At 46.2% G+C, this 23,413-nt stretch overlaps 1 protein-coding gene across 5 annotated transcripts in view; it reads right to left on the bottom strand.

The window, feature by feature from the left end:
* The window catches only part of LOC123597830 (cytochrome P450 4B1), a 61,393-nt gene that overhangs the window by 11,983 nt on the left and 25,997 nt on the right, over window positions 1-23,413 (bottom strand). For 3 of the 5 annotated variants that reach the window (XM_045477245.1, XM_045477243.1, XM_045477242.1), the window contains exon 1: window positions 7,351-7,574. The exons of 1 other annotated variant lie outside the window; for it this stretch is intronic. In XM_045477245.1, the coding sequence (XP_045333201.1) occupies window positions 7,351-7,530 (180 nt within the window). In that variant the 5' untranslated portion in view covers window positions 7,531-7,574. Of the gene's footprint in view, window positions 1-7,350; window positions 7,575-23,413 lie in introns of those variants that run through there. One more of the 5 variants, XM_045477240.1, reaches the window with a different exon arrangement.

The following is a 23,413-nucleotide window of genomic DNA, read 5'->3' as shown; positions in this document are numbered from 1 at the left end:
GGGATGCCCTATGGAGGTTGCCTTTCTCCCCTGCAGGTCCCCCAAGTGATTTTTTTCCCTGGAATCAATAAACCAGAACTAAGAGAGCCAGATGTAGCAGTTCCTGGGAAACTCTCCAAATCTGGACCCCAAGGCTCCTGTGCCCAGACACTGGAAGGTGCTGCCAGCCTTAAGCCTTTTCGTCTTGGGTCTCAAATCCCCACATTTTTACACTTAGACACAGAAATTCATTCCTCCTGGTTACAGTCCAGTCTTGTGGCTCAAGGAGACCTTTTCTCTCTTTAGGTGACTTTTCTAAATTCGGTTCTTATCCAGCTGTATTAATGTCACAGTTTAACAAAGCTCCCCTTTTCCTAGTGCATACAGGGGATCTCACTGACACCATTACATCTGGCTGTGGAGGAGGCCTTACTGCCAGCTTCTGCCATGCCCTCAATGCCAGAACAGCCTGCTCTACCTCATACTCCTCCCCATGTCACTAACATGTCATTCCACTAACATCTGCTTGGATGGGAGCCTCAGCCCTGTCCTGCTCTTCCTGCCTCCTGTTTGGTCTCTGCCAATCTAGCCACCATCCCAAAGCCAGTGTTCACACAAATCTGAGCTCATCACTTCCTGACTTGAATCCCTTCAATGGTTCCCCATTGCGCTCAGAATAAAGCCTTTTGATGTGGCCTACAAGGTCCTATGTGATCTGCACCTGCCCTCTTCCAGCTTCATCCTCTTGCTTCTGTCCTCCCCCCTCAGAACTCCAGAAGTGAACAGCCATGAACATACTAGACCTAGAGAAAGAAGTATTTGTTGAACAAATTAATTTCCTACACTCTCGATGCTCTTTCCAGCCGCTGTGCCCCTACACAGGTAGTGTCTTCCACCCTTCCTTCCTCACTTCCATAGACTGCTGCATCTAGATCTTTCAGGACTCACTTCAGCATCCCCTGCCCAGGCTGGGCACTGTGTTGTGTTATCTGTCTCTCTTACAGACCAGGTCACTCTAAAGCTGGCTCTAATCTCATTGCTTTATCCTCTGCCCTCAGCAGAGGGAAAGGCCCAGAGTTGTTGATCAGATAACACCAGCTGTTTGAGAAAAGAAGAACCTTATCTGACTCCCAAAGACTGGGTTGATTTTGGAGAAAGGAAGAGGATAAAAGAAACCAATGCCTCAGTGCGTCTTGCAGCAAGAATCTCTCCACAGGGGTTTAACAGCTGACATCTGCCCAGCACTTTGCAAAGTATCTATCTATATTTTATCTTTTCTGATCCTCTACTAACCCAACAATGTAAAAATGCTTATCTCCATATTGTTGACGAGGAAAGGAAAGCACAGACAAGAAGCACAGTGAAGGCCCATCAACTGAATAAAAATGAGCCAGGGCCCCAGACTCCAGCCAGGGCCCTTCACTTCACAATACAAGGTCAGGGGCACTGCCCCAGTGATGAGCAAGGCCAGGGAGGAGGACTATGCAGTCCCAGGGGATCACTGTTCCTGGGCTTGGAGCTGGCATTCTCCCCTCTTCCCCCTCACAACAGTCCAGATTCTCCAGCCCCTCCCAACCTCAGACCAACAACATGACATGGCACCTACTATGTGCAAGATCCTCTCTGGGCCCCAGAGTAGAAGAAGGGGGGCCCTGGAAGAATAAGACATGATCCCACTTCAAGGGGACACATTGTGAGAATTGAATAGGATGATAAGCAGATGTGTCCAGGGCCTCTAAACTGTAATCAGAGATAAAAAAAGGAAAAATTAAGGGGTGCCTGGGTGGCTCAGTTGGTTGGGCATCTGACTTTGGCTCAGGTCATTATGTCACGGTTTGTGAGTTCAAGCCCCACGTCGGGCTCTGTGCTGACAGTTCAAACCCTAGAGCCTGCTTCAGATTCTGTATCTCCCTCTGTCTCTGCCCTATCCCCACTTGCGCTCTGTGTCTCTCAAAAATGAATAAATGTTAAAAAAAAAATCTTAGGAGCACGTGGGTGGCTCAGTCAGTTAAGCGTCCAACTTCAGCTCAGGTCATGATTTCACAGCTTATGAGTTTGAGCCATGAATCGAATTTTTTAAAAAATTTTTTAAAAAACTTAAAAAATAAAATAAAGGGAGAAGTTAATCCTGATGGACAGCTCTGCCCCACCTCCTGCCCTTCCTTTCCTACTTCCACAATCACTAGGCTAGGAATCAAACTTGCAGTCACTTTGTATGGAAAGATCATGTCCTGCATGAAAAGGCACAAGTCTTGCACCCAGCCTTGTCTCATTTCCTGAGCTACTATATGGACATAGGCAAATACCTCCCCTTTTCTGAACCTCAGTTTCCTCATCTTGGTTTGGAAAAACATCCCTACACTTACCCTCCCATCCCTCAGGCTCACATGTGGATCCAACATAGCAGAGGTGCCAAACCCCAGAGGAATGTAGAGGTGTTAGGCCTGCCATCGTTCCCCAGGAAACCTTTGTAGGCCCAAAAGAACCTCCCCTCCAACACTTGTTCTTTCTTCCTGGTGCCAAGGCCCTCCAGATTCTTGTGTAAGAACCAAGAAGCCAGAGCTAAGCTGTGCTCCAAGCCCTCTATACATCTCAAGGTGGGGGACAGGGGCATTTGGGGGGAGGAGGGCATCTAGCTCTGACATGAGATAGGGGAGCAAGTCCCTGGGCTAGGGAGGCCTACGGGCCTAGGGCAAGCCTAGCTTTGGTGGAGGCAAATAGAAGTGGAAGGAAGTGAGAGGCAAGGGATTGAAGGTCTCCCTAAATGTCTTTCACACCTCCATTAGGGTTGACCTTCCCATGACCTCCTTCTGTACTCAGCAAAGCCTCTCTTTAACCCACTGGTCTCACCACTTGTCTTCTCCATCACTGTCTCCTCTATCAAAATCCTCCCTGCTCCCCAACATTCACTGTTTGTTCATTCAGTGATGTCCACTCTGTGCCAGGCTTTGTGATGGATCCTGAGGGTACAGAAATGAATCAGAGTAGATCTCCATCCTCCAGCAGTCATGGTCTGGTGGGCAAGATGAACAAGAAAACAGAAGATGACAACCCAATGGGACAATGATATAGAGATACAGAGCAATGATATAGAGATACAGAGCACACGCTGATGCAAAATCCTGTTTAGGCATCCCACTCAACCTGGGGCAAGAAAGGCCCTGGTGTCTGTTTTCCCTCTAGACAGCAGGCTCTTTGAGAGTAGGGCCTGGGTCTGATTCAGCTTCCCAACCTATCCTTTCCTTTCCTGGGTTTCTCCAGGATGTATGTAGGTTACTAAGCCATCCTGAGAGGGTAGTTATTTGTAGGGGAAAGGTTAAGTCTGGACAGTCCTTACCTGGAGGTCAAGCTCATTCCCAGAATCATGGAGGAGAAGCAATCCCTAACACAGTGAAAAGGAAATGGGTATTCAGGAGGCAGGAGCCTTAATCTCTGGCATTTATACCTGAGTTCCCAAACCTGGATGCACAACAACAAACACTTGGAGAGGCTTTTAAATTCAGCCTCTTCTCCTAAATATATAAATTCCTACATATCGACAACAACTACAACAAAACCAACCAACAAACAGACTACAATCCAATTTAAAAATGGGCAGAGGACCTGTGCAGACATTTTTCCAAAGAAGACATACAGATGGCCAACAGACACATGAAATGATGTTCAACAACACTCCTCATCAGGGAAATGCAAATCAAAATCACAATGAGAAATCACCTCACACCTCTCAGAATGGCTAATGTCAAAAGAGAGGAAATAGTAACTCTTGGCAAGGATGTAGAGAAAAGGGATCCCTCATGCACTGTTAGTGGGAATGTATGTTGGTACAGTCACTATGGAAAACAGCTTGGAGATTCCTTAAAAAAATAAAAATAGAAGTACTGTACAATTTAGTAATTGCACTTCTGGATATTTACCAAAGGAAAACGAAAACACTAATTCAAAAAGATGCAATGTTTATTGCAGCATTATTTACAATGGCCAGGACATAGAAGCAACCCAAGTGTCCATTAATAGATGAATGGAAAAAGAAGATATATATATATATATATATATATATATATATATATATATATATGAAGATATATGTATATATATATATATATATATAATGGAATATTACTCAGCCATAAAAAAGAATGAAATCTTGCCATTCATGACAATATGGATGGACTTAGAAAGTATTATGCTAAGTGAAATGAGTCAGAAAGAGATAAACACATACCATATGATTTCACCATTTGGAATCTAAAAAACAAAACAAACAAATGGCAACAAAAAGAGAAATTAACTCATAACAATAGAGAAAAAAATAATGGTTTCCAAAGGGAAGAGGAGTGAAGGGATGAGCAAAATAGGTGAGGGGCATTAAGAGGTACAAACTTCAGTTATAAAAAAAGTAAGTCATGGAATGAAAAGTACAGCATAGGGAATATACTCAATAATACTGTAATAACTTCATATGGTAAAAGATGGGAACTACACTTCTTTTTTTTAAATTTAACTTAATGAAGGAAATTCTGCCATATTCAACAACATGGATAAACCTGGTGAAAAAAAAGTTTAATTAAGATAAATAAATAGGCATCAAAATTGGCAAAGATGAAGTTAAGCTTTCACTTTTTGCAGATGACATGATATTATACATGGAAAATCCGGTAGACTCCACCAAAAGTCTGCTAGAACTGATACATGAATTCACCAAGTCGCAGGATACAAAATCAATGTACAGAAATCAGTTGCATTCTTATACACTAATAATGAAGCAACAGAAAGACAAATAAAGAAACTGATCCCATTCACAATTGCACCAAGAAGCATAAAATACCTAGGAATAAATCTAACCAAAGATGTACAAGATCTGTATGCTGAAAACTATAGAAAGCTTATGAAGGAAATTGAAGAAGATATAAAGAAATGGAAAAACATTCCATGCTCATGGGTTGGAAGAATAAATATTGTCAAAATGTCAATACTACCCAAAGCTATCTACACATTCAATGCAATCCCAATCAAAATTGCACCAGCATTCTTCTGGAAGCTAGAACAAACAATCCTAAAATTTGTATGGAACCACAAAAGGCCCCGAATAGCCAAAGTAATTTTGAAGAAGACCAAAGCAGGAGGCATCACAATCCCAGACTTTAGCCTCTACTACAAAGCTGTAATCATCAAGATATCATGGTATTGGCACAAAAACAGACACATATACCAATGGAATAGAATAGAAACCCCAGAACTAGATCCACAAAAGTATGGCCAACTAATCTTTGACAAAGCAGGAAAGAACATCCAATGGAAAAAAGACAGTCTCTTTAACAAATGGTGCTGGGAGAACTGGACAGCAACATGCAGAAGGATGAAACTAGACCACTTTCTTACACCATTTACAAAAACAAACTCAAAATGGATAAAGGACCTGAATGTGAGACAGGAAACCATCAAAACCCTAGAGGAGAAAGCAGGAAAAAATCTCTCTGACCTCAGCCGTAGCAATGTCTTACTTGACACAACCCCAAAGGCAAGGGAATTAAAAGCAAAAATGAACTATTGGGACCTCATGAAGATAAAAAGCTTCTGCACAGCAAAGGAAACAATCACCCAAACTAAAAGGCAACCAACGGAATGGGAAAAGATATTTGCAAATGGCATATCAGACAAAGGGCTAGTATCCAAAATCTATAAAGAGCTCACCAAACTCCACATCTGAAAAACAAATAATCCAGTGAAGAAATGGGCAGAAAACATGAATAGACACTTCTCTAAAGAAGACATCCAGATGGCCAACAAGCACATGAAAAGATGCTCAACGTCGCTCTTCATCAGGGAAGTACAAATCAAAACCACACTCAGATATCACCTCACGCCAGTAGAGATCCTGGAGAGGATGTGGAGAAATGGGAACCCTCCTGCACTGTTCGTGGGAATGCAAACTGGTACAGCCGTTCTGGAAAACAGTGTGGAGGTTCCTCAAAAAATTAAAAATAGACCTACCCTATGACCCAGCAATAGCACTGCTAGGAATTTACTCAAGGGATACAGGAGTGCTGAGGCATAGAGGCACTTGTACCCCAGTGTTTATAGCAGCACTCTCAACAATAGCCAAATTATGGAAAGAGCCTAAATGTCCATCAACTGACGAATGGATAAAGAAATTGTGGTTTATATACACAATGGAATACTACGTGGCAATGACAAAGAATGAAATATGGCCTTTTGTAGCAACGTGGACGGAACTGGAGAGTGTTATGCTAAGTGAAATAAGTCATACAGAGAAAGACAGATACCATATGTGTTCACTCTTATGTGGATCCTGAGAAACTTAACAGAAGTCCATGGGGGAGGGGAAGGAAAAAAAAAAAAAAGAGGTTAGAGAGGGAGAGAGCCAAAGCATAAGAGACTCTTAAAAACTGAGAACAAACTGAGGGTAGATGGGGGGTGGGAGGGAGGGAAGAGTGGGTGATGGGTATTGAAGAGGGCACCTTTTGGGATGAGCACTGGGTATTGTATGGAAACCAATTTGACAATAAATTTCATATTAAGAAAATTAAAAATGGAAAAAATAATAATAAAAAAATAAAATTAAATAAATTCAGACCACCAGTTCAAATATGCTAATTAGGCTCTCCAGAGACTGGGGACCAAGGAATCTGCTTCTCCCAGTTGATTCCAATGCAGGTGTCCCTTGCCCTATGTTCAGAAAACTCTGGTCTCAATCCGATGAAGGCAGGGGATGTTCCTAACAATAGGTGCTAAGGTGGTCCCCAGCACCCTGAGGTAACTGGGGAGGACAAGCCAGGATTTGGACCCAGGAAGATGCCATGGCTCCAAGTTAGCCCACAGACATGACAGAAAGAACCCCATCTTTGGGTGCGCCAATCACTTAGATGCTCCAGGGTAGAGGGGTCTCTCCAGGATTGCTCCAGGAGATGCTCTCTAGAAGCAACAGACTCATCTCTGCTTTCACTTTTAATTTCTTAAAAATGGAAATCTTTACACTGCACAGAACAAAGAGGATGGTGCTTAAGCTCTAAACAAGATAGCCTACTTCTTCTGGACTTTGTAGGTGGTTTTCCCCAATGCTATCACTGAGCCCTTAGCAGAGTTTTACCAGAATCTTGAGCCTGAGAATGATGAGGAGTCTGTGGCCTATTTGGGTTCCAACACTGAAGTGTTCCCACTCCCAAGGCTGGGTCAGAAGGCAGAGGTGACAGGAGGAGTCAGTGGGGAAGCTGAATGGAAACCGTGGCTCCAAGGACATTAACCCCCTGCCCAAGCATAGGGGCTCCCTCCATAGCCGCTGGGGGGTTAGGCTGTATTCTCTGAAGGAAAGGAGGCTGTTTCCTTTTTCCAACCCGTCGCCCCACGTACCTCGAGGGCATGCCCGAAGAGCCAGTGGGTGGGGGGTCCTGGGAAACTATCCATAGCCCTGGCCAGCATCTGCCTCCGCAGCAGCAGACGAATGAGCTTGAGGAAGCCTAAGACCAAGATCAATCCAGATGCCCACAGGCCCAGGTGGGAGAGATTCAAGGAGAGCAAGACGGAAAGCATGGCTACAGCTACAGTCACCAAGGCTCTGGCCTCCTTCCTGCAACCCTGGGGTTCCCTTATACTGCGCACATGGCACCCTGCCAGCCCCCACCCCCAGCCACACCCTACGGCCAACAGCAGCACAGGCTGGGCTGAGCTCCAAAGGGCAGAGACAGCAGCCCCAGAAGTCACAGGCAACAGAGAGACAGCCTGGCTGACTCCTCCCAAAACTCAGCTGAAGAGAAACCAGGCAATGTGTATACCTCCTTGGCTTCTTGGAGGAGAAAACAAAAGGCAATTCTGGGTATAATCATCAGCATAATAATGACTTCCTTTTCACACAAGCACTTTGTATGTTTTGGGAATTTTCTATACACTATCTCATTTAACCAAAACAAGGAGGTCATAGTTACTCACTCTTTATATGCATTTGCCAGATAATGAAACTAAGGTTCAGCTTGCTTGTGCTTTCTCACAAGAAAGCTTCACTGTCTTCTTCAGGATGGACCTCTGGGAGGCCTTGCATTCATGCCAGGCTCATAATGCTTTGAGTCTTTTTTTTTTTTTTTTTTGTGAGGGATCTTCAGGGACAAGGTTCTAGCCCCAGAAGGGAGATCCTAGGTCAGAAAAAGGCCAACTCTACTCCCAAGATCCCAGTACAAACTTGACACTTAAGACCATAGAGTATTACACTTCGAGGGCAATGAGGAAGGTCATGAAATCTAATTACTCCTGGATTGATGGACCAAGTCTCTTAGGACCAGAGAGGAGCAGGGAATTGTCCAAGGTCTCACAGTAAGACAATGGCAACTCTCAGTTCCCCAGGCCAGGGTTCTGTTGAAGAACAAGCTTGTCCCAGGCCCCAGACTTGCATGTGGAGAGTCTGCTGTTTCTCCCTCCACTCTAGGGTTGGAATACTCAGTATCCCCGTGCAGATGTTTCAGATGAAGAGACTTGCATCAGGCTCCTTTCAGAGGGGTAGGCAATGTTAAGAAATCAAACAAGGTATAAAGTGGCAGCCAGAGACTAGCAACAATGGAAACCTAAAGGCTGGAGAATACCATTCCCAGGTTTTTGGGCTGAACGAAGGGGAAGAAATAGCATACTGGAGCCTCATAGAGGTAGCTATTGAATGGGGCTGAAACAGGAAAATGTGTAGTCAAAGGTGTGTTCTAGGAAGATTTCTCCCTCTGTGTATGTGCAGTGGTTCTGAGCTGGACTGGGGTAGGAGGAGCCTGGAGTCCGGGTTCGCAATCAGGAAGAGGAAGTCAGAGAGAAGACCAGCAGGATGGATGTTTCCTAGGCCTCAGAGGTCCTATATACCTTGTCCTGCCACAAACATGGGCCAATTTATCACTCTCTACTCCCTGGCTGAAATCTAGCAACCACTCACACTTCTAGAGCCAAAGACAAGCCATCATGTGGCCACCACATGGAGACTGGGCAGTAGTCAACTCCTGACCCTACCAGCTATGCTTCCAGATGCCTTGGCAGTGTGATTCTTGGAAGTCAAAATATGCCTCCCTGGAACTTCCACCCACTGGCCCTCGAGGGCCCAGTAGAAAACTTTAGCTGTAAGGAAAAATGTGGTGAGAACCCTCTATCCAAGCATGCACATGTTAAGGAGACGGAAACAATGAGACTCTGCCTTTATCCAAATGCTCCCCAATAGCCCTTCCTTCCTTACCTGTCCTCTACCTCAGAAACACCAGTTAGAGCCAGTCTTCTAAATCTGCCAACTTAGCCTGCAGCTCTTCCCTGATTTCTTCACTTTCTCCTTTGCAGCAGCTGGGGCTTGGCTTCTCCTGAAATCTTCCCATTCTGCTGCAAGCCTGAAGACCGAGCTTGTCTCTTCCCTCACTTTGCTTGGCTGAGCCGGGACAGACAAGCCATAAGCATTCAGTGAATGCATGATCAGGTGTATAAATGAAAGAATGGACTACCTTGAGGGTTCAGTAGGTGCTGAGTTTTGTGGAAGTTGAGAGAACACTGGCAATGTGCGCTCACTGCACCACCCTGCTACCAGCCACTCCTTAAACCTTCAAGGGAGGCTCCTCTCTGCTTCCCCAGCACCAGCACAAAGTGGCACTTAATAAATACTTGTTTGTTGAATGGATGCTGCAAGGATTGGCTGCTATGGTAGGGGATGTGGGGAGGAGAAGGAGAGTAAAGGTTAACTGGCCAGTGCAAAATATATGGGAAATGCCCTACTGGCGCTCTTCTGGATGGTGCTGTTGGCACCCCCTGTGGGCAGGTCCCAGCAGCTGCTGTTTGATAGGGGGACCAAAACTCACCACCAACCTCAACCTGACCTCTACCTCAATTTCCCAGGGATGTCAGGCCAACTGAGGGAGTGGCGAGTATAAAACTCCTTGACAGGGGACAGGTGAGGTCAGATTACATTCAGGAAAAGAGTTGTGTCTAAAACACTCTTTCTCCATCTTGGCTGCACATCGGAATCACCTGGAGAGCTTTAAAAAAGCCCAATGCTCTCGACATATCCCCATCCTCTCTGCTTGCCCACATCTGTCTCTCCTGGTTACACAGCCTTCTACACAGAGTTGGGGTGAGGACACTGAGAGCCTGGCAATGCTCTGGACCCACTGTGAGTTCAGTGAACATGTTAGGATATTTTTCATTGCTACAGTCATTTCCCAAAGCGAGTCCAGAGTTGGGGAGGGGAAGCAAGGAAGATGGTTCCCTGTCCTGGCATCTGGGACTTCCTGACTTTTTATGATCTGCCTGCCTCCTTCCACCTAGATTTGTATTTGCTCATGAGCAATCCTGACTTGCTTTGGCTGAGTACTGAGCTGAGAATTGGCTGAGTTAAAACGAAAACCACAGGATCATAATGGAGCCACTTAAGTTAGGGTCCCATGTCAGTAAACTAAGATTTAATACCTAACCTAACTGCAGTTTCCAACCCCCTCAGAAATGTAACCTTTAGTCAGCTGCATTGGGATTTCCTAGAGGCAACCCTCTCAGGGACCCTTTCCCCCTTAGGAGGGCCACCTTGCCTAAACAATGCATTCCTTGCTAACCATTTTTTGTGTGTGTGCCTTCTCTCTGTCTTTAAAAACTTTTCCTTTCCTGCAGCTCATTGGAGCTACCCTCTGCTTGCTGGATGGGATGCTGCCTGATTCATGAATCATTTATCTTAATTTGTTTAAGTTTATTTATTTATTTTGAGAAAGCATGATCACGTGGGCAGGGAATGGGCAGGGAGAAAGGGAGAGAGAGAGAGAATCCCAACCAGGCTCCACACTGATAGTGTGGGGCCTGAACTCACAAATTGTGAGATCATTCATGGCCTGAGCAGAAATCAAGAGTCAGACACTTAACCAACTGAGCCACCCAGGCTCTCCACATAAATCATTTAATAAAGCAAATTACATCTTCAAATGGACTCAGCTGAATTTTGTTTATTAACAGGATGCTGGTCCTAAAAGCATGGGATGTAGGGGAGGGGAGTGTGGAGGGTATAGATGGAGCAGGGGGCAGGAGGGAAGTTGGTTTCTCTGCAGCCTCTGTCCTGAGCTGAGGCTCTAGAGAGTATAGGGGACTTCTTCCAATGTGCTTCTGATCACAAGAGGAGCTTTGCCATGAGGACTGCTAACTAAGGGCCTTTGTCTCAAAATCCCTGCCCTTTGGGGGATACCAGAGCCCAGCCCTTCCAGCTGGAATGGTGTAGTGCTTTAGGTTGCAGGTAACACTGTGAACTGTGTAACAATCTGATGGAAGTTACTGAGAGATATGTGCCTGGGAAGGACAGGTGCAGTCATGGCAAATGGGAGGAGAAAAGGAGGTGAGGGAACAGAATGTTCAAAACTCAGCAGACCTGAGTTACAATAAGTGAACAAAGACATGTCAGTGCTCATGAAGATACACATCAAAGCGGAGACTGCTTCTACTTGCGTATAAGAGGGCAGGAGCGCAAGGTGGCACCATGTTTCTATCAGCCATCAAATCACTCATTCATTCATCAACACATATATATTGAGTGCCTACCATAAGCCAGATATTATCTTGGATACCTGAAATAAGGTGATAGACAAAACAGAGAGTTCACATTCTAACACCGTTCTGCCAAAAACAGATTTCTCCCTGTATTCCCAGGAGCTGAGGTCCAGAATTCAGGTGTTTCCCTGCCTGCCAGGTGACAGCCCCTTTCCCTGAGAAGATCACTTCTATATAAGCCCAGTAACATTAAGACATTTGGAGGAGTGAGGAGTCAGGAAATACAGGTTTTGGTTTCAAGTCTTGGGGCTCAGTGGGTGACCTCTGGTGAAACCCTGCTGCTCTCAGTGCCTCAATTTGTCCCATGTCAGTGGATCAGATGGTGTCTAGGGGGTATTGGGGCTGTGGTGAGGATCCTGAGAGCCCTGCAACGCTCTATGCTCTCCAGCATACAAACTATAGTACATTGGCCCTGGCAGAATTTTTGTCCCATTTTACATCCTCTGTTCCCACCTTTTGGCTCTGATCATTTCTGCAGCAGCCAGTTGGCATGCAGGTGTAACCTGTTGGCACCTTACCTCACTTCACGTCTCTTGTTTCTGCCCCAGGACTGCCCTGCTGCTAGTAGGGCCAGAGAACTACCACCTCTGAGGCAAGCTTTGACCAATGAAGTACGGGAGCTAGTGAGTAAATAGTCTCCTCTCCCATGCCCTGGACAATTTTGAGGTGCATTCTATACAGTTCCTCAGAGGCTCCCCTAGCAGGACTGAGCTGGTTACCTCCAGTGGCAACCAGTTCAATAACACAAGTTAGATCAGCTTTGTCTCCTCCCCTGTTTACTTGTCCCAGGCAGGCCCCTCCTATTTTCTGGGATCAGCTACCTGCAAATGAGCCTTTCCTGCAAGTCCTACACTTTGGGGAAACCCAAGCTAAGCCATATGGCTATATGACTCATGGTGATATGACTCTGTGTGGATGGAGGGTGCTGGAGTGACAGCGGTCAGAAGGCAGGGGGTGGGGTTTACATGTGGATGCTACATGTTGTGCTGATGCCATCTTTTTAAAAATTTTTTGTGTTTTATTTATTTTTGAGAGAGAGAGAGACAGAGCATGAATGGGGGAGGGTCAGAGAGAGAGGGAGACACAGAATCTGAAGCAAGCTCCAGGCTCTGAGCTGTCAACACAGAGCCCAACACAGGGCTCAAACCCATGGAGCGTGAAATTATGACCTGAGTCAAAGTCAGATACTTAATCAACTGAGCCAGCCAGGCGCCCCTGTGCTAACATCAGCTTATTGCACAGATTAGTGCAGTAGACTCTGAGTCTGAAGAATCGTGAAGCTTAGCAACCCCCATGTGAATACCCTGTTTCCCAGGTACCAAGAAAAAATGATACAGGTATTTCTCAATCGCTGCAGAACCCACAGGGAGAAGACGTGTATTTGGCACATCAGGGGAAACTCTATCTGACATTCTTAAAGGACCTTTGTCCTTGCCTCTCTCCTTCCCTTTCTCTTCTTTCTTCTTCTTCCCCTCTCTCTTGCTAAAAGATAAACTGAGGCATATGAAAAATGTTAAGAGAGTTTATTTGAGCAAAAACTGATTTGAATGGGGCAGCAAACCATTTAGCAGATGGAAAGGAGCCCCAAGGAGCTGTACAAAATGGAAGACTTTTATAAGTAGAAGGGGGCAGGACAAGGAAGTTATGAGCAAAGAGCGGGCTGTTTCTGGCAAGGCCACTTTCCTTTAGGAGACAGCAGGGGTCTCTCCGGAAGATTACCTCATTAGTGCTGGCCAGGTGATTCCAGATTGACTAGTTTAAGATTCCACTCCTGGGAGAGGTTGAAACTGAATTAAATCAGGCATTAAATCTCAGTTTGGTGATGTTGGCTCAGCACAAATGACTCCATTTTGGACCTGTTGTCCCTTTTTTAAAACTCTCTCACCAGAGATGATGACTCAGTATGTTCCCTGATTGGTCCCCCTGGGGGACTGATAGATGAGTTGGCAGTGTAAGCTCAGAGAAACAGGGCTTCTGTTCCCCACTGGAGGAACCCAGGTAAAAGGGTGTATTTCCACATGGGTGTGGCCTCTGGTATACGGACCCTTACATCCCTCCCCTCATGCCCTGTTCAGCTCTACCCCACTTGGTATTTCCTAGATATAAACTTCCAATAGTTTCTGCCCTCAGGGGCCTGGCTGGGGGAGCCAGGAAAAAGCCAAACCCTTACCCTGGCATTCAGGCCACTCCCCATCTAAGCCTTGCCTGGCTTCCACCACCTCCTCCTCAGATAAACAAGCTGCCTGGGACAGCCAGGAACCTTCTCACCTAGGGTTTCTGAGTGGCATGAGGCACACATCCAACCCTGAGTAAGTCTCTTAACCTCTCCAGCTCTCTGGTTGCTAATCCTATAGAACAGAGGTTGTAACAGTATATACCTCATAAGATTGTTCAGAGGATTAAAGGAGATAAAGTGTATAAAACACACAATTCCCACACTGAGTGCTCAGTAAATTTAAGCTTAAAATTCTTCCAATTGTTTTTGGATGGGTATAATCAATGAAAGGAGAATGGGTGAGACAACCTCTAGCTTTGTCTTTGGAACTGCTTGTCCCACTGAGATAGACTTGCTTCAGAACAATGCCAGCCACCCTGGCTGGTGTTTAGGCCCAAGCATGTACAAGTTGAGGGAGACAGCTCAAGCTATGGAATGTTGGCAGTGTAGGGTAGGATCAGGAGGCCTGGAAGCCGGCCATGTTCCATTCAGGCACTACGCAGCAAGACAAGCCAGGATTCTGCCTCTGGAGTGGCCTGAGGGCCTTTGACTGAGAGTACAGGACCAGGTCCCTGGAATAATGGATTTGGGGTGTGCTGGACAGTCTACTGGGCTGGGAAGCTGAATTCCAGGTCAATCTCTGCCATGGACTTGCCGTATAATCCTGAGTAAGTATGTTCCTTCTCAAGTCTTCAATCTGCCCATGTGTTCAATGGGAGGGTTGGACAAGGTCCCACCTTGCTCTAAGACATTTTATCTGAAAGAGTCTGACACCCAAAAAAGAGAACATACCTAGTCCCAAATCATGGATGAGTCTGAATGCAGCTGGGAGAATTCTAGAATTAGAAGAAATGGCATGGAAGAGAGACCATTTGAGTAAATAACAAGGAGGAACTTTAAGAACTAATGAAAGACATAATCCTTAGAATCAAGAATTTTAATAAATTCTAAGTGGGATAGATGAAGAAAAAAACCCACATCTCAACACATCACAGTGAGTCTGAAGACAGTATTCTCCATCTTCTGTGCTTTATTGTTGCTATTGAAAAGAAAGTCATTAGTCTAATTTCCTTCCTTTATTGCTAATTACCTTCTGTCTTTGCAGTTCTGCAAAGTGTAAGAGAGAATAACCATCAACCTAGATGTGAATACCCAGAGAAACTATCTTTCAAAAATGAAGAGGAAATAAAGACATTTTCAGATAAAAAAGAGAATATACCTGAAAACTAAGGAAAGTAGATCCCAGATGGGAAGTCTGAGTTGCAGTAGAAAGTAGAGAAAGTGGCAAATCAATGGGTAAATATAAAAAGACACTGTATAAAACAACAGCAATAGTGTCTCATGGAATGTTAAAAAGAGAGAGAGAGAGAGAGAGAGAGAGAGAGAGAGAGATTACCAAATAAAATGATAGTAATAATAAAAGATAGAGGAGGAAGGATTAAAGTGTCCAAAGGTCCTTGGATTATTCAGAAGGAGATAAAGTATTAATTTTACTTTAACTTTAAACTTTGATATGTAAAGTTTGATATGCTAAAGTTTCTAGGTAGCCACTTAAGGATATATTTCAACAACTTTTATGGGGCACCTGGGTGGCTCAGTTGGTTGGGCATCCAACTTCGGTTCAGGTCATGGTCTTAGGGTTCCTGAGTTCGAGCCCCACATTGGGCTCTCTCTCTGCCCCACCCCCATTCTCCCTCCCTTTCTCTCCCTCTCTTTCTGCCCCTCTCCCACTCACACACACACACTCTCTCTCTCTCAAAAAGAAATAAACATTTAAAAAAAAAGAATATATTTCAACAACTTTTAAACATGGTAGAAAATGGAGAGAAAATGTTTAGTCAATCCAAAAGAAAGCAAGAAATACAGAAAAAATGGGGAATGCAATCTTCAATAGAAATAGAAAATAGAAAGCACAAAACAAAATGGACAGAGGAAGGGGAACTTTTGCACCCAGCTGAGGCAGGGAGGCTGGGGAAGTCTGCAAATGGTACTGAGGGCACTTTCCTGACTTTGACCCCCAACCTTCAATAACCTACAAGAGGCTCCCACCTAGTGTCCTTCAGAAATACCATTTAAGTAAAAACAAAGCACTTGTTATGTAAATGCAAAAAAGCAGTGCTCCAGACATTCCCTACTCCTCCTCCAAAACATACCTCCTATTCCAGTTGAGGGTTCCTGTGCAGATTAGATGCTTAATTTGCACATGCAAAGATAGAAGGTGTTCCGGTCAATTTCATGGGCCTTTTATTGGGATTCTCCTGAGCACAGGAAGGACTGACCCAACCATTGGGGCGCATCAAAAATGTAAGAGGCTTAGGGGCACCTGTCTGGCTCAGTTGGTGGAGCATATGACTTCTGCTCTCAACGTTGTGAGTTGGATCCACATTGGGGGTAGAGATTACTTAAAAATAAAATATTTAAAAAATACTTATAAGAGGCTTGGTATTAGACTCAATTGGGGGGTGGGGTGGGATTCCTGGACATGCCTTGCAGCCTGGAGATAGGAAAAGGACAGGAGAACAGGAGCTCACAGTTACAGAACACTTACCATGCCAGGCCCATTATACAATCAGCCTGCCAGGCAGGCACACCTGAGCTTTGAGATGGTAAACTCCCCATCACTCTGAAGTAAGTGAGCAAGGCTAGGGTTATAGTCAGTGAGGGAGAGGAAGAGGGGCTGATTCAATGCCCACAGAAACTCCTTTCTCCCTAGCTCAGAGAACAGGGCTCCACTTGAACAAAGCAGGCCTTTTGATGGCCCATTCTCTGGGGACAATTGATGGGCTGGGGCAGGTACAGGTCAGGGCAAGTGATCAAGTTACCTGGCTATCCTGTGGGTCCTGCACCTGCCCTGTGACAGCTCAAGCAATTAGGCAGAATTTAGGGTTAGGACAGTGTCCAAAATCTCTGAGAGCTGGCTAAGTACCTTCGTCTCTTTGTGCAGCCTACAGCCCTGCCCTGGGAATGGCTCCCTTTACTGTGATCAGGAAACATTTCCTGGCCCTCAGGCTTGCTGAGGGGGAGCTGAGCAGATTTAGAAAAAGGGCTGGGCTCAGAGAAAAGTCCTGCTGGTTTGAGCAGGAATGGGTAGGGGTGTACTCTGGTGACCTGGGCCAAAGCCATGGCAGAGGAACAACTCTGGGGCCAGAAACAGAACAGTGGATGGAGGAGTGAGTGGGGAGTAAAGAATGTAGGCAGTGAGGGTCACGGATCAACTGAGCAGGGCTCAAAAAAGGAGAGGAGCACCAAAGTGCTTTACTTTAAAGGTGGAGAGACCGGAGCATTTTTTAATGTTGAAGGGAGGATTCTTTTAATGCTGAAGGGAGGATTTTTTTTAATGCTGGGAGAGAACAAGGTTGAAAATGCAGGGCACGGGGATAAGAGATGGACCCAGGTCCCAAGCAGGCAGGAAGACACGAAAACTACAGTACAGAATTGACCACTCCAAGATGGAGAAGGTGCAAGAGAGTGGGGTGGGCTGAAGGGATGAAGGTGAGGTTCTCAGGGGATCAAAAAGGATGCTGGATCCTTCTCAGGGCAGAAGCCAGGTTCAGGCAGAAGGGAGGTTACCCTGAGTAGAAGACATGAATAGGAAATGGTGGCCACCCAGAGAAGCTCAGGGACAGTCTCAGAGAAAGGACATAGAATAGAGCATGAGCTGGGGCACACCATATTGAAGGCAGATAAAGGATAACAGAACCTGCCTGGAGCGGAGGTGCACAGAGTCTATGAGGCCTATGGCAGCCCTGGATAGAGAGCTTAGCCCAGTGTCAGTGATAATGGGCTCTGAGCACCTGCCCACAGTACCCCGACTGGTTCCTCCTCAGGGACTGTTCATCCTTCAAGACCCCGCCTGGGGCCTTCCCCAGTCCCTGCCACCCAGCCAGAGTGAACACCTCCATCCTGAGAGCCCCCGCAGGCCTCTCTTGAGAATCGTAACCCCTGAAATAGCGCCAGGAGCACCTAGATCTTTAGGTATGTTGCTTTTATTTTTCCTTTAACCCTTATAACACACTGTCCATAAGCAGGAATTACCATCCCTATTTTACTGAAGGGAGGACTGAGGTTAAGAGAGAGCAAGACAGTTGCCCAAGATGTCTCAGCCAGGACTTGGCCAGGTCAGTCTGACCACAAAGCCCAGCCTCTCCACTTTGCCATGATTTCCCTGCTCTGAACTGTGGGCTCCAGAGGGCAGGAATGGGGGCAGCAGACCCAGCATGGTGCTTGGGAATATTTGTTAAGATGACACCAGAGATAGATCATCTAGTGTGACCTTTCAGATGGATAAGGAAATTGAGGCTCAGTAGAGGAAGAGGGACTCATCAGGGTTGCCTGGCAAATTGGTCCCGGTGCTGGCTTAGACACAGATCTTCTGACTCTGAAGCCAGAGGCAGGCCTAGAGAACCCAGAATAATGTTTGGCTCCTTTCCCTGGCACCACACTCTCATTTCTAGCTAATTATTTGCCTGCTAATCCCATTGTATACTAGGTCAGAAACAGAGTCTCCTCTGACTCTCTTCCAGAGTCTTCTGGAACTTTGGAAGGCTGCCCACCAATCTCCCTGCTTCTTCTACCAAAGGAAGCCATTCCAAGAAACAATGCAGCCATCTTGCCCAAGAAATCTGGGCTGGGAGCTGAGTCCACAGGCCAAGGGTTAGGCTGGTTCCTCCTTGGAAACATGAGAGAAGTCACAGATCAGAAACATCTGTGGGAAGGGGCCCAGATGTGATTTGGAGAAGTGGCTACAGAGCCGAAGTCTGTGTAAGAGGTAGCCACCCAGAAAGGAGTGTGGGAAGGGCACTTCAGGTGGAGGGAACAGCAAGAACAAAGGTGGTAGAAAAGTGAAAGATGAAAAGGACATCACAAGTTCAGGATGGCTGTAATGAAGGTGCCATGAGACATAGGGTTCAGGAGTAATAGGGGAGGAGATAGTGTACAGGGCTGAGTGAAGCCAGAAATCCTCCCCATACAAGGAAGAGAATGGCACCGGGCACTTCAGGCGAGAACAGAATGAGCAAATACCACAAGAGGGAACAAAGAGAAAACTATTTGAATCATGGCACTACTCAGTCTAGAAGCTACCAATGGGATCACACCTCTCACCCTCAGGATGGAAGTCAAATCCTTTGCCACCCAGGCCCTGGTACAAGCAGATTCCTGCAGGTTACCCAATGTCCCCTCCTCACCTGCTGTTCCCTCCTTATCTCCTGCTCCTTATGCCCAGGACAAGCTGTGCAGTTCTGTTCATGCTGTTGCCTCTGCCTGGAATGCTCTCACAAGCTCAAATGTCACTTCCTCCATGAAGCCCTCCATGGCCTACACTTGCAACTGGATACTCCCTGCTCTCTGCCCCAACGTACCCCAGTGCTGGCCTCCACCACAGCTCTGGTTACACACCACAGCTCAGTTTTATAATTATATAACAGGCGCCCAAAATTATATAACAGGAAAGAGAAAAGTGTTATTTTTAAAAGGCATCTGCAATCTGGGCCAATTGGCTTAGGAAGGAAGAAGGTAGATCTGTTCTTAGGGTAAAAAAATGTTCTTCTGGTTGGAGAATGGCCCTAAGAGGGCACTTTTGATGAAATGCCCTGCCCATAGGTTAGATGTGAGCTGCATGGGGAGAGTTTAAGTTGTTCTGTGAGAAGTTTCCTACCCAGGGTTCTGCTATCTGTGTGCCTCTTTCCCTGCCCCTTCCGGTCCCCACCCAGGCAGCTAGGTAGGCCTAGGCTCTTTGCAATCAGAGTTAAGTTCTTGATTTGGGGATTCAAATGCTGAGACCTTGAATTCCAAAAACCTAGGCTTTGAACTTCAAAAGCCTAAGCCCTGAAGGATTTGGAGCATCAACTCTATAACGTATAGTAGATCTGGAGAAGTACATGCTCAGTCAGGGCCACATTCCTGCAGGTGAGACCAGAACTGAACTCAAGTGGGGCAGCAGGGAGAGAGGAAAGGCTGGGATGAAGAAGAGATGAGACACTGACAAGTCCCTGAGAAAGGTCTTTGCATCGCATATGTGAGAACTCTGTGGAGATAAGAGACACGTGTAACACCTGGGGCAAGCCCAGGAACACAGCAAAGCTGAGTAGTGGCTTTGGAAAAGTGGCAAAGAAGGGGGTGGCATGGTGCCTCTAGGCTCACAGCTCTTAACCTCACTGCATGGGAGCAAATGAGGTTTCCGTGCACTCAGGTAGGGTGCAGGGGCGACTGGGAGGGAGGTGGACCTGGAGAGGCTGGTGGTTGAAAATGAGGGAAGACATGGCAGCCACCCTCATGAGTTGGCAATATGGGTGAGACAGCAGCATGTACAGCTCAGGGTATGCCCCCAAGATCAGGCACCCCAAGCACCATACTCCCCACAATTGCAGTGACTACTAGAACTTGACATACACCTGGCAGAAGAAATTAGGAAACCCTGTAGTGACAGAAACATGTTTCTGGTGCCTGTAGGGAGGGTGTCGGAAGAAGAAAACCTTAAATGTGGAGACAGAACATTTCATTTCTTGCAGCCTTACATTTATGGACTAGGAATCCAACTGTTGGATGGTTCCCCATGTGAAAACCAGAATTACTGCAGCTGAAGAGGTACAGGAAGACTGAGGGCAGAAGAAGAAAGAAAGGCCAGAGATGACAGGAGAGAGCTTCGGCTGAAAGGTGGACAGGACCACCAAGAATCCGCTGTGGTGTGGAGCGCCTGTGAACTTGCACTGAAGTTTAAGTGTAACATTCAAATTTATGTTCTCATCTGTCTTGGTCTTTCCTGCAGCTCCCCTCTGTGGCCCCAAATTGTCAGTCTCACCTACTACAGACGCTAGCCTTGCATTAGTGATGCTTTGTCAAGATGAAGAAGGAGAGGCAACGGTGTGTATGCAACCAAGCACCAAGAAAGAGCATGGTCTTGCCAGGACATATGGTGGATGTGGCCAGCTGGCGCTGAGGCTGGGGTCTTCCCAAAGTTTCCCTCACTTGCATGTCACCCACAGGTCACCTGGGATGTCAGCTGAGGCTGTTAGCCAGAAACATACACATGGCTTCTCCATGTGGCCTGGGCTCCCTCATGGAACGACAGCTGAGTTCCAAAAGCAAGTGGCCAGAGAGAGAGCTTGACAGAAGCTCTATCACCTTGTATGATTTTGACTCGGGAATCGGGTAGCATCACTTCTGCCTCACTCTGTTTATTAAAAGCAGATCACAGAGGTTGGCCCACACTCAAGTGGAGGGGATTAGACTCAGCTTTTTTTTTTTTTTTTTAAGTTTGTTTGTTTGTTGAGAAAGAGAGAGCGAGCAGGAGGGGCAGAGAGAGAAGGAGAGCGACAGAGTCCCAAGCAGGCTCCGCACTGTCAGTGCAGAGTCTGATGCACAGCTTGAACTCAAGAAATGTGAGATCATGACCTGAGCAGAAATCAAGAGCTGGACACTTAATCAACTGAGCCACCCGGGTGCCCCTAGACTCAGCTTCTTGATAGGAAGAGTATTAGAGAATTGGCAGACATGCTTAAAACCACCACAAAGACCAAAAGGTGACCAAGAGAAACACAAGTTCCTGAGAATCTCTGAAAATATTGATTGTGAGGGTCACACTAGTTTCCCCACCATGGTGGAAATGGGTCTCAGATGATTCTATTTGAGTAAAAGAGCAGGATGACCTGAGAGGCTAGAGGACTTTGGGGAACCAGTTTGCCTGACTGCCAGTGTGCCTCAGAAGCACACTCACTGCCCTCTGCCCCTGGGCGTTGGACTATGCAGGTGAATGAGTAACCTACTATAACTGGAACCATTCAGGGTTTCAGTTTCCAGGGTGGGCACATGCTTGCTTACACTCTGAAAAGTCTGTAAAATGCATGATGCTCAAAGGAGCATTGCTACAAGAGAGGGTACAACACTTTTCATAAATGGAAATGAGCATCTGGAATGGACTTTGGGACTGACCAGGTCTCCTCTGGACACACCCAGAAGTGGGCAATGGTTCCTCCAGTGATCAAAACTCTCAAACTAAACCAGGCAGCTAAAATCAGTATAGATATATTGAAAAATTAATCCCTCTACAGCAGTTAGTGTCTAATAATAAAACAATCAGACCTGTGTATTGCAAACATGTCTGTGAGTGGGAGGAGGACAAGACAAGGGCAGAAAATGTGAATCAGTTTCTGCCAAAAGGAAACAAAAAAAAGAAAAAATCCCAGGGCCCCCCAGCTCCCATTGCCTCTGAGGACCCTCCCTTGGGAGAGGCTCAGCTCCTGACAGTAAATTGTTCACCTTCTTCCCTGCAGCAAGTCCAGAAGAGAAGGAATTACTTCTGCTTAGTCATTGTTGCCTCTTCCCTGAGAGAATGGAAGTCCCAGAACACACGCATATTACTCAACCTGTCCACTTTCACTCTCTCCCATCTCTAGCCTTACCTTCTCCCGTGCCCTCTCTCCTGATAAGCGACAACAGGGAATGGATAATGTGGAGGCCAGGAGCTACACAGAGACTTTGTAAAGACCATGGGCAGACTTCTGGAGAGGGAAGTGGCTGGGGAGAAGGGAGAAGGGAATGTTCCTCAAAGCACAACTCAAAGATAGGCTCTCCCTCTGGCCATGGTGGGTTGTGGTGGGGGATATGTCCTACCTGTGGAAGGGTACCTGGAGGAAGGGGCAACCTGACTAGCAAGGACAATGAAGCCAGCTCTTTCTTCATGCCACTTGGTACAGTTTTCCCAAAACCTCAGAGGAGATTGGAGCAGCAGGAACTAAAAGCCACGGACCTGAGCAGTGAAGCCATCTGAGATCATGTTCATACATTCAACAGACACCCATTAAGGTACTACTATGTGCTGGACCCAGTGCTGAGGGCTGGGGACACAGCTATCTCAGACATGGTGCTTGGGGTCAATGGGAGAGACACAGAATTAGGGCAGTCACGTGTTTTTGGTGCTGGAACACGAGGAGGAGAGGAGGAATTTGTTTTAGCTGGGGTGGAAAGAGAGGTCATGGAAGCCTTCCCAGGGAAGGGTCACTAGACCTGAGTCTGGAAAGATAAACAAGCATTCCCTAGCAGAGGAAGTAATGTGGGTAGCCAAGACCACAGAGGTGGGGGATAGCTGGGGTACTAGGTGTGAGGATGGGGTAGACTGAAGGAAGACCCTAGAGAAGCAGGCCAGGCCCAGACCATGCCAAACATTGCAGAATTTGGAGGAATTGGAGCTTTACCCTATAGAGGCCATGGGAGTGCTGGAAGGCTTGGAGGGAAGTGAGGCATTGGCAGTGAGGCCCACTGTGGCTATGATGTGGGGATCAGTGAGAAGAGGTGGAAAGGTGTGGAGGGTGGGAGATCAGTGGGGAGGGCTGACAAGAGACGGTGGAGGCTTATACTAGGGCAGGGGCTATTCAGGAACACCTGGATGCAGGACTAGCAGCAGCAAGACCAGGATAATTGACAAGGCCAGAGGCCAGTGGTCAGGATCCAGCTGTCCAGTGTCCCAGATACTAACCTCAAGCATCTGGTTCCAATCCCAATCCCAGATTTGAATGGAAAGAAGATGTGGTATTGTAATATATAATAACATATATATATGTTAGAAATATATATGTTATATATATAAATTTATATACAAATTTATATATAAATGTATTTTAGAAATATATATGTTATATACAGACATATAAATATGTAAACATACACACACACACA

The sequence above is a fragment of the Leopardus geoffroyi genome, chromosome C1, assembly GCF_018350155.1.
Source record: "Leopardus geoffroyi isolate Oge1 chromosome C1, O.geoffroyi_Oge1_pat1.0, whole genome shotgun sequence".
NCBI classification, from domain to species: Eukaryota; Metazoa; Chordata; class Mammalia; order Carnivora; family Felidae; genus Leopardus; species Leopardus geoffroyi.
This window is presented reverse-complemented; position numbering and strand designations above follow the sequence as displayed.